Source organism: Nomascus leucogenys, chromosome 2 (genome assembly GCF_006542625.1).
Source record: "Nomascus leucogenys isolate Asia chromosome 2, Asia_NLE_v1, whole genome shotgun sequence".
Taxonomy (NCBI): domain Eukaryota; kingdom Metazoa; phylum Chordata; class Mammalia; order Primates; family Hylobatidae; genus Nomascus; species Nomascus leucogenys.
Window position 1 is genome coordinate 103,453,312 of NC_044382.1, and position 12,151 is coordinate 103,465,462.

Below are 12,151 nucleotides of genomic sequence, written 5' to 3' on the forward strand. Positions count from 1 at the left end.
TCATAAGGAATATTCATCCAAGTTCATAATTAATAAAGAATATCAAGACACCAGGTAACAATACAGATTTCAAAGTCTGACGCAGTTAGTCCATAACAAGTATCTTTAGTAAGATTTTAGAACAAATGAGCTGGCAATGTAAAGAAAGTGTTAGTTATATTATTCCTTGAAAAAAATTAAGATTACAATTCCTTTTCATATGTACAAAATAGGTTAGTATAGGGAATGGGTTTTCAGTACAGTAAGTTGGCTCTCAGAAATCCCAGCTCATGCAAGCTCAGAAAAAAACAGATGAACTGAATGGTTGAACTTACTTGTATATTTTTGCAATAAGGATTCTGAAGCTCTGCTCTGCAGAAGCCCAGGACAGGAAGAGCTGGCCTGCTGCACGTCTGGATGGAAATGAATGATCAGAGCTGTATGGGGAAGCTTTGTACCATTCTCAACCCCTCATTTTGATCAGCAGTTTGAATTACTCTTCAGAAAACATTATTTGAGAAAATTTGTATTTGCTTCTCAAGTCACAGTCAGAAAATGTCTTATAGCACAATGAAGATAAATGTCAATGCAACTCTAAATTTCCAGCCACTATTTTCTTTAGTAGAATGATGCTGCAGTGGTCAAGGAAATGAAGCCCAGAGATTATATGGTAATAGAGCCTAATTAAGTGATTTCAGGTTTTTGTTAATAAGTGCATCGGAGAAAATAACTATAGCAAGAGAAATCATGGAAAGAATAATTGTTTCCAAGTCTGCTGCTTCAAAATGTCAGAATAGTGATAAGCTTTCAGAAAAATAAATGTGATATGAATAGGCAACAACTAAGATCATATTAACCTTGCATCCCACATGTAAATCTTTTGCAATGATTAAAGAAGTATCTCTAAACTAACAGGGAAATTTTGTCCCACATGACACCTCCCTTTTCTGCCTTTGCTACAAAAAAGTAACCCAAAGATCCCTTCACTACCAAGACCAAGAGTAGCAAGAGATGGATTAAGAAAGATATAGCTGAACAAGAACTCCTGGGGGGAAATGATCATGGTGGGACTGAAAGTTTATATTACAGGTCTTCTGGAGCAGTTAAATAAAGTTTCTTAACAATAGTATTATGATGAGATTAGAGTCATCAGCCTTAATAACATCAACAGAGAAGACTGGATTAGGGCAGTCGGAAAGGTGGGTTAAATCACACAGAAAGAAAGGAACATTTATTGTGCAGCTATTACATGCTGCTGTTTTCACGCTCCAGTGTTTTTCATGACAGGAATCTTATTTCAAGGTAAATAAACAGGCACAGAGAAGATAAATACTCCACTCAAAGCCGAATGACTAGAGATTGGCAAGGCTGAGATTTGAATCTAGAGTTGCTGAGACCTAATCCATGATTTCCACCCCCCACCCACCTATATTTCCCTTTTTTTGACAGAGACTAAGAAATTCATGGTACAACAAAAGAAATTAATTGGTACAGGAGTTTTCAAAATACTTTGCCTGTCACTTAGGTGAAATGTATCCTTGGTTATAGATTATCGAGAAAGGCTAATCGAGGGATTAGAGGAAGTAAGAGTAGGCGGGTGGTAATAACCCTAGCATATGTTATTCACTTTACTCTATAATAAATTATAGTTTAATGTCTACTAGTAAGGTGGTGAAGTCATAGAATCTAGCATATAAATTGGGAGCATTTCTATATTCCAGTTCTAGTAAAAAAAGGTTAGTAATTCCATTCCTTGAAAAGGTGGATCACTAACAATGAGATATTTTGTTTTTCTAGATATTGATTTAAAAATAGATCAAAATAAAAAAATCGATTTAGACTTAATATGAGACTAAGGGAACACAGTTAAACCAATCCCCTTCCCTGATAGGTACAAATAATCCTTGGCTTTTGTTATCCTGGATTTTATTACCTGTGTACAACCTAATCCTTCCAAATGAGACCCAGACACTGAAACGGGGAGTGAAAGACATTGCTTATGTGTTTACAATAAGCCGTGTGTGGAATCAGCTCTTTCTTCTATTTTCAGCACAGGCTTTTATTTAATCAAATGATCCCCAAGACACTACAAAGAAGAGATAATGACAGCCTAGAATGACTGTTTTGTGCTGCAAAGACGAGTGTGGAGCAATTAGCTCAATCCCAGGCAAAGGCCTGTTCTATCTTTTGCTTTTCCTGCTGAGTTTATTCCAGTGAATTGCACCTGGATGATGAAGTCCAACAAGTGCATTTGTTCTGCCATCCATCCATCCTCTCAAGGTAGGATTGCTTTTACGGAAAACTGTCCCGGTGCTTTGTCCAGCCCAGTCTGAAGTGTCTCATCTTATAATAAAGCTTTGATCCTTTTTTTCTTAGAAGATGATTTACTGGCACCATAAGCCTTAGCGAAATTCTGCTGGTTTTTAATCCTTAAACTTTCTTTTGTATTTCCATTGCTTCTTGATAGAATTTATGGCGCCAGGAAGTTCTTTAGTTTACTTAAGACGTTTTAACTATCCTCTCTAACTTTAATTGTGCCAACAAAATTTTAAAGCTTTTACCACGTTTGTTCGAAAATACATACAAATAGAAAATCATCACATATATTGTAATCTTTTTGGCTTGCTGAAATAATCTACAAATTTCTAGCAATAATATGGGAAAGGAATAATAGTCTTGGGCCTGCCTTACAGAGACCTGTTTTTTTTTTTTTTTTGAGACTGTTAATTAAAAGTTATACATATTTTTGAGTATAAATAACATCATATTTAAAAATGGAGATAATTCCTGAACTCATCTTGGGTGGATGTTACCTATGGTTGAATTGTTCAGCATGTAAGTGCTTCAGCACAGGATTCCATTCTTGTTTTAAAAAGTCGATCAGGCCGGGCGCGGTGGCTCACACCTGTAATCCCAGCACTTTGGGAGGCCTAGGTGGGCAGATCACGACGTCAGGAGATTGAGACCATCCTGGCTAACACATGAAACCCCGTCTCTACTAAAAATACAAAAAAATTAGCCAGGCATGGTGGCGGGCGCCTGTAGTCCCAGCTACTCGGGAGGCTGAGGCAGGAGAATGGCATGAACCCAGGAGGCGAAGCTTGCAGTGAGCCAAGATCGCGCCACTGCACTCCAGCCCGGGCGACAGAGCGAGACTCTGTCTCAAAATAAATAAATAAATAAATAATAATAATATAAAGTCAATAACTCTTCTCCTTAACCTTCAGTCTTCCTTCAGACACACTTTTGCTTGACCTGACCAGAAGGCGGTACTCTGACATAACTTCTAAATTGCTTTGTATTTTTCTATGTACTCTTCTTTGCTCATTGTGGCCCTTTTCTTGATTTTCATATGAAGTATCTTGGCACGTTCCAGACTTTTCCACGTCTGGAATTTAAATATTAAAAAATATTTAAATTTCTCTTTGATTCACTGCAATGTTCTTGTAAGGTGGTTTGTTCAATTAACTCTTTTATCAGAGTCTGTAAGTCCACTCAATGAAGAGAACTAAAAAGAAACTTAAGCATGCTAAACATTTGAACACACCGCACTAAGTTACCACCTTTAAGTGGGAAGTTAGTCTTTAATACAATTTTTACTTAATGTGATTCACATAATTTTTATTGTTTTCATGAGAAACATGGTAACTGTCATATCCACTGCTTAATATTTTTTATCGTAAGATAGTGTTTTGATGAGTAACAAATGTTATGCTTTCGGACAATTAGACTATCCTTGTACACAGTCTTTTCTTCCAGGAAAATTAAGATATAGCAAGTAGCACTGATGTTCCAGCTGAGCAAGTTTTTACTAGGATGTAGTTTCACTCAGTGTAAATCAGTTGCTATCTCTTGGACACATGTATTGATCTGTATAAATCCTGAGAGGAATTTATTTTATTGTAATTTTATTTTATTTTATTTATTTTAAATCACATCCTGCTTAACCCACAAAGCGCATGTATACTCTTCATGCAAGATTTTATCTATTTAGATATTTTGCATATCTGAAAATGTCCCTGGGTAACCTCCTTTCATATACATCTCCTCTAAAAGCTCATCAGAATAACAATATTGCTTGGGTAAAGAGCAGTGGGGTCAGTTAGTTACCAGAGTGACCTTTGAATGTGACTATGGAAGATAATACTCAACCAAAGTAGACTTGGTCACTGATTTTCTGATTTTGTAAATGGCACATCAGACATAGCAATCTCATGGCTCTTAAACACATCCATCCATTGGTGGCTAACACAGCTGCAGAAGAAAAGGGTCAAATAATGCAAGAAGAATTTGAAAGGGTGTCAATAAAAATAACAGGCTAAGGAACAGCTTTATTTATACAAGGTATCTTTATTCATCATAAACTCAAAGCGGGACTCTACTGCTGTAAGTTCTTCAAAACATTTATTTGTATGGCATTCAGAGAAAGAGAAATATTGTTTCTGATCATGCCATCTGGGTACCTCAAGGCAATGACATCAGTTTGATGGGCCTTACTTTCCTCATTGGTAAAACAGATGACCCCTAAAGGTTATGCCTATATGACTCAACTCTTCATTGTCATAGGCCCAGAGAAGACATTACCACCGCACCTTGGACACAAGAAAGCTTGTTTATTTTTAAACTTGCACATTTGTTATTCTAGGATCAAAGAGTTCAAGAGATTGAGAAAGGTTATTAAAGAATATTTGAGGATGAACACAACCAAATGGAAAGTACTGATAAGTGGAAAACTTGGAAGTAGCAAAGAAGATCTTGAGAGAGCCACTTGAAAGGGAAACACTTGAAAAAGCATTATGAAGTTGGTTCTGGTGACGAATCTTCATTCACAATGACCAGTGTGCATATTTGCTGCACATAGAAAAAGCTCAACCCAGAACACCCCCAAATTCTACTCTCAAATAAGTGGGCCATGTATATTCCCTTTTTTTTTTTTGAAACAGAGTTTTGCTCTTGTTGCCCAGGCTGGCGTGCAATGGCGTGATCTCAGCTCACTACAACCTCCTCCTCCTGGGTTCAAGCAATTCTCCTGCCTCAGCCTCCCGAGTAGCTGGGATTACATGCATGTGCCACCATGCCTGGCTAATTTTTTGTATTTAGTAGAAATGGGGCTTTGCCATGTTAGTCAGGCTGGTCTCCAATTCCTGACCTCAGGTGATCCACCCGCCTCAGCCTCCCAAAGTGCTGGGATTACAGGCGTGAGCCACCAGGCCCGGCCAGTGAAATAATTTTTGGATAAAGCCATTATCCATTTAAAGTCATGGAACAATTTAAAAGCACTCATCCTGTGTGTTCCTGGACAATGCATAAACATATAAGAGGAATTATTAGTTCAGCAAAGTACAGAGTAACTTCAGTGAAGGCAGCCATACAGTAGAAATGAAAAGGGTATAATTACTAAAATAAGCTCACAACAATAAAAAGCTGCAAAAAAAAAGTGCGTGTGCATTCGAGCTGGTAAGGATGAATAAATGTGGCTTATACTTGCTCACTGGTCAACACATGACTTAATCTGGTACCTGCCATTCTACTTAAGAGACACTACAACAAATATTAAAATTCTAAAGAAAAAAAGGTAGTTTTCAATAATGAACAGTTTGAGAGTCAAGAAAGGAAAATGGCCAAGCCCTAAGAGTGTAGCATTTTCATTGCAATATCTACTGTTGCATTAAGCATATACCAAGTGTGAATTTTCAAAGACAGAGGAACATTCTTAAAGGTAAAGCAGTAAGTGCATTAGTAATCAATTGTGCTGTGCATAATGCAGAATTAGAGCAGAGAAAAAAATGGATGGTCATTATGGTTTAATCATCAAAGAGTAAGATAAATTGCAATGACATTTAAAACAAATTATCTGTGAATCATCATTTTTTCTTTATTTAAATCAAGTGTTACTGTTTTCTAAATTATAGGATTTCTTTTCAAAGAAAGAGCACTGATTAGTATATATCTAGGACAGAGTTATAGTATAGATCACTGTAACAGAAGTAAATATTTTTCTCAAACAGAAATGGAGCAGAAAATTCTAATCTCATTTTACAAGAGAGGAAAGAAAGAGCCTTCATGGACCTTCTAGATGGCACCGTTATATTCCTGGAGAGTCCCTGGGACTCTAGCTTCTCAGAATTTATAATAAACTTGGTTTCATAAAATGACTTCAAAGAAGTATGTTCAATTTATGAAGTTCTTAATTTTTACAAGTGTAGAAATAAAAGTTAGTTACCTAGGTGACTTAGAAGATAATAAAGAAGGGAAATGAATACATCTATCTGGAAGCCTATCTTAAAAAGTGAAACTCTTAGTTGCCATGTAACTTTCAAAATTGCTATCCAAAACCAAAAATCAAGAATATTAACAAAAAGGATTGACATTACCCTCCAAAAGAGAGACTTCACAGAGAAATAAGATCCAACCACTTCATTTTCTGAAAGTTCCTAAAAACAAACAAATATTTAGCTACATTTTGGGATGTTTTTGAGAATAATTAGTATTGTAAATACAAACAAAATCAAAGCAAATAAAAAATCAAAAATTATATATCCTTAAGATACTTGGGATATTTAGAAACTGTAAGTTTTCTTCCCTTGAGTAAATTAAAATTTTTATGGTAGTAAAGTTTAGAGAGGATTATTTCTGTAATTTTTTGAGTCCACTTATCTTTTTATTCTTAAGTATTCATTAATATATTTTAGAGTCTGATGGTTTATTATAGAAAGTAGACTGTTTAAGAACATTTTATTTTATTTTATTTTATTTTTTGAGACAGAGTCTCGCTCTGTCACCCAGGCTGGAGTGCAGTGGCACAATCTCGGCTCACTGCAAGCTCCGCCTCCCGGGTTCACGCCATCTCCTGCCTCAGCCTCTCTGAGTAGCTGGGACTACAGGCGCCCGCCACCACGCCCGGATAATTTTTTTTTTTTTTTTGTATTTTTAGTGGAGACGGGGTTTCACCATGGTCTCGATCTCCTGACCTTGTGATCCGCCCGCCTCGGCCTCCCAAAGTGCTGGGATTACAACCGTGAGCCACCGCGCCCGGCCCATATTTTAATATTTTAAAGTAAAGCAGATATTTATTCCTTTTAACAAAACAATTACGTTAACCATTGAACTTCAGAGCATTTTTAAAGAATGATTGCAGAAGTCTTATTTATAAACATGCACCTAGTCGAATTTGGTTTACATTTTTACAAAAAATTCCAAATTTTATAATACAATTAACAAATATAATAAGTGACTTAGTTAACTGAAGTTCCCGGACGATAATTTTAAAAAGGAGTGAATACTGAGAGAGTTGGCTATTGCACTAAAAGCAATGCAATGGATTCAAGTAGAATAGTTTATTACTTAATCCTCAGACTTTTATAAAGGAAACCAATTCAACTTTGGGAAATAAAAAAATAGCTATCCATTTTTAAATAGAATATCTAAATTACAGTCTTCCCTTAAATGTTAAAGCTTTGCATTCTGTCTCTAGGTGTCAGTTATGATGAAGTTTCAGGAAACTGATGACAGTTATGGGAAAGTATCAATAGTTGACACTGTGATAAAGAGGAAGCACTTTTGCAACTTCCTTGATTATTCTATGATTTTGTGTCAGCAATAAAGATTTTGGAGGCGAGGTGGGAATTTTAATGATCAAGATTTTGAACTTCGGTTTCTCTTTTAAAATTTGAGAAATAAAAATATTAGCCAGATTTAGATCCACTGAAGTCCCCAGGCTGTGCTTTTCATGCCATGTTTAATTACTTCTGTCATTCATCAGCTAAAATTTATATTTCATTTTACAACCCATGTTCTCATGTAAATTTAGGTCTTTATTTCAGAGGAAACAATTTAATTTTCTTGTGGACCCCTGTGCCATTTACAACAGACCAGCCAAAGCCTTCCTTTCACTAGAGTCTAATGATAACAACGACCACAACAACAATAATAAAGCACCTGGCCTTACAAAATGAGTCCTAAACAGAAGTGGTGATTTTATTACGGAGAACAAGAAAAATAGCATAAACTATTCATGAATTCCAGAGAAAACTTATCTTAAAGCATAATTGTAGATATTTAGTTACGCTTCAGTCTTCATCAAGACAAGAGGCTAAGTGAGCCAAAGTGACTTTTTTTTTTTTTTTTTTTTGAGGCGGAGTCTCACTCTGTTGCCCAGGCTGGAGTGCAGTGGGGGGATCTCGGCTCACTGCAAGCTCCGCCTCTGGGTTCACGCCATTCTCCTGCCTCAGCCTCCCAAGTAGCTGGGACTACAGGTGCCCGCCACCACGCCTGGCTAATTATTTGTATTTTTTAGTAGAGATGGGGTTTCACTGTGTTAGCCAGAATGGTCTTGATCTCCTGACCTCGTGATCCACCCACCTCGGCCTCCCAAAGTGCTGGGATTACAGGCATGAGCCACTGCTCCCGGCCAAAGTGACATTTTAAAATTGCTAAAAGTATAAAGTACCAGCAAAGGGAAACAGAACAAAAAACAGAAATATCAATTGATAATGCAAAATTATTGAAGTTATTCTGAAAGATGAATTGTTAAACTGTTTCCACCAAGATTTCTAATTTATAAAAGTCGTAAGATGCATTGGGAATATCTTATTTGTTTCTATTTTTGCCTCTAAAAATCTAATACACACTAAGAAAATTTCTCCTCAAAGATAAAAAATCTAATTATGAATCTAAATATTAACCAGATTTTAGAATAAAAAATCTAGAAAATAAATACTTTTTTTCACAGGGAAATAAAACTAAAGGACAGTTTATTTTTTTCTAACAAATGCATATATGTGATTTTTTTCAGCCTTCTACATAAATCACAGAAATCTTTAAAGTCTTTTTCATCAGGTGGAATAACGATTAGTCAACAAGCTTTTATTAAAAGCGATATTTTAAAATTAGTCTTAATGTGTACAGAGCTTTAAACATAACACATACTATTATAAACTCAAAACCTTCACAAATTGATTTGAAATTGTGAAGCCTGATATTCAAATGTAAGAGTCAAGTCAGCTAGTATTCCTGATTACAAAAGCATGCTTTCATAGGAACTCAATTTCCTTTATCAATACTATTTTGGCCACTTAAGAGATTAAAAAATAAATAAATACACAAACAAATCATTTATATAAACTTTCCTGGTCAGATTGCAATCACTGTTCATCAAAACAATGGCTCTTGGATGCTTCCATCCTAACAATAAAGATGCCTCATATTGACTAAGCTTATCAATTGTTATGTTAACCAGGGCTTTGGAGCCAGGATCCTGACAAAACTATAAATCGTTTCACTGTATACATTTAGGGTCCCTTAAGACCAGCAAATCTCCTCCCAGTTCCACTCAATTTAATAACTGTCTGTTTGTCTATCCATCCATCCATTCATTCATCCTTCCATCTATCTATCTTGTTAAATTAAAAGGCCATGTAATCTGCACAGCAGCCCTTAGTTCTGTTATCCTGGAACCCAGTTATATTAGTTCTCCCCCTTTAATTGGTCCAGGAAGAATCTTAAGAAACTGGCCGACTCACTTGGTAACACATGCCACCAATGTGAAGGCCACCCAGCGACCACACAATAAACATCCTAGACCTGAAACACAAGCACTGTGGAATCCATCTTCTCATTGAGATTACATTTTGTCCTTTCACTTTGTACCAACTCATCCAGATCTGCTCCAGAAGAACCCACAACATTTAGAAAAGCCAACAAGAGCAGTCAAATAAATGTAATGCCACATTTATTGTCACAGCAAATCCCTGTAGCTATGAATTACAATTCATAAAAATTATATTTTATGCCTTTGGGGAAATATTGTCAAAATAGCAAGGAAAAACCATCTCAACATAAAATTTAATTATGGCTCCATGTATTTTGTGGGGCTAATGAAATATCTACTGACATTATCTGTTTTAAATAAACTTACTACAAATTTCAGGACTTTGGTTAGGTGGGGTCAAAATATATTCTTTGATAATAGAAATACTCACTGCTATTTACCATTCGTTCGTTGTTGCATTTTGGAATCTCAGAAGTCTTGCTTATGAGGTTGATTTTATAACATTTCCAAATAATACAGATTTGGGAGTACAGACAATGGCAAAGTAAAAGTCTTTTAAATAATTTTATGTTTACTTCAAAAACACCAAGCATTTACTTTTTTTCAAAGACATATGCATAATGACTAGAAATATGGTACCCGAGAAAAGCCATTTTGGTCACTCATAGTTGAGAAAGTCCATGACCAAGAGTTTTCATTTTTGCCACTTTAAAAAAATTGCCTATTTATTATCAGGATATAAATTTTTTGTGGAAAGAACTTGATAATTGCTAAATAATGACTTTTTTTCATCATATCTAGCTGACTGTGTGAGATACTTAAAGATGTGTTAATCTGTTTCTCCACCGTTAGTTAAATTAAAGCACTTAGAGTTTTCGCTGATGCATTTTTAATGTGTCATCCAAGGTGTCAGGTTTAACTACTACGCCCTGCAGACTTACGGAGTTGAAAGTGTTCTCTAGTTTAAATTAACGATCTCCTTGCCAAAAGTCTTATTAAAAATTGCTTCATTCAACCAATGAATAAAGTGTTTTATAGTTCATCAAAATTATGCTAAGTGGTTATAATAAAATCTTTATAAAAAGATGTATTATTAAAAAAAGATATCAGCTGTCAAGTAACAGAAGATATGATAATCAGACACCATCACAGTAGTCTGTATTATATTATTCAAAGGATGAACTTTTCTGAAAGAAAAACAATTCTAAACTGTTATTGTCGAGAATATGAATTGTAATGTGTATGTTTTTATATCATCACAATAATATTTCTCATATAATTGAAGTAATTTATTGAAAGCACATAAGTTTATTATTATCTCACCTTTACCCATTGGTAAATTCATTATTCTATGTTAAAACACATACACACACACACACACACACACACACAATGCAATGTAAAACAATAACTGCTTACTGTTTGATAGAGCCAATTATTTCATTACATTTTTCCATTTTTGGCTTGGCCCCACAAAATGTATTCACAAAATACATATAAATCATCTCTTTTGAGTTCATGAAACTTTCTTGATGAATAATTTAACCTTAGAATAAATTATCAGTGATAAGCTTCTTCTAAAGAATAAAATATTGCAATAATCCAAAGCACTACCATTTCTCTGCTAAAGCACATTTTGTCACATAAGTGTAACTCTTTGACCTGGATAATTCTTCTCCTGTTGTCCAAGTTTAGGGAGACATCAGTCCCTTTCTTCTTAAAATAACGTAATTCTATAACAGCTGAGTGTGGGGCAGAATTCAAAATGTGCATAATAGAAAGTGTGCTTGTGGAAAACCAGAATGAGTCTTTTAAAGGATGGTTCTGTCTCTAGAAGAGGCAGTATTATGGAATTTATACCTATATACTTGTTTATATGCCATTCAAATATAATGCATATTTTATACATTCTTGTTTTTCAGAGGTAAGTTTAGATGCATTTTTTTCCTATGTATTACTAAGTGGTAATACAATTACCTGCCCCCTCCAAAAAAAAAAAAAAAGTTAGTCCTGAACAGCAATTAGTATCTCCCTGTCCTCAAGCTGGTGATTCTTCTTTTGATTTCAATAGTTAAACACAATCCCACATTATGTGAGTGCCACAAGTAATAAGATTTCCATTGAAAGAGCCTATTATTAGCAGAAGCATGGTTACAAAAATAGGTAAAGAAATTTCATCATAGAAAGTCAAGATGATGAAAATGACGAGTAGATGCTTAAGGAACGGGAAATTCCATGAGCTGATTCACATTGTAGAGCGGGGAGACAGGCGTATTTAAAAGAACGACAACCGTGTCGATTTAGCCTTTCTTCCTCTGTAGTTACATCATTTCTGAAAGAAACCAAGTAAAGGAAGAAAAGCTCCATACTGGAGAGAATTTCTAACAACACTGGCTATCTTTAAGTCTTTGCTACAAAATTTACACTTCATAGATTATCTATTCACCATTGACACTCAAAGACAGGCTGCAGGCCAAAGCCCTGCCATGGAGATGCGGGAGACCTCATTCTGTAAATCAAGATTCCAAAGAAGAAAACGATCTGTGTTTTTATGAAAAATTTACCTTTGAATTTGAACATAGTTATATCATATACGAAATACCCATATTTAAATGTAATGCA

The 12,151-nt window shown here is 35.2% G+C and overlaps 1 protein-coding gene across 4 annotated transcripts in view; it reads right to left on the bottom strand.

Annotated features, from left to right (window-relative positions):
* Window positions 1-12,151, bottom strand: part of MCTP1 (multiple C2 and transmembrane domain containing 1) — a 596,589-nt gene that overhangs the window by 214,487 nt on the left and 369,951 nt on the right. Inside the window, exon 7 of one of the 4 annotated variants that reach the window (XM_030816920.1) lies at window positions 315-392. The exons of the other annotated variants lie outside the window; for them this stretch is intronic. Coding sequence (XP_030672780.1) covers window positions 315-392 — 78 coding nt within the window. The remainder of the gene's footprint in view (window positions 1-314; window positions 393-12,151) is intronic. 4 annotated transcript variants of the gene reach the window in all.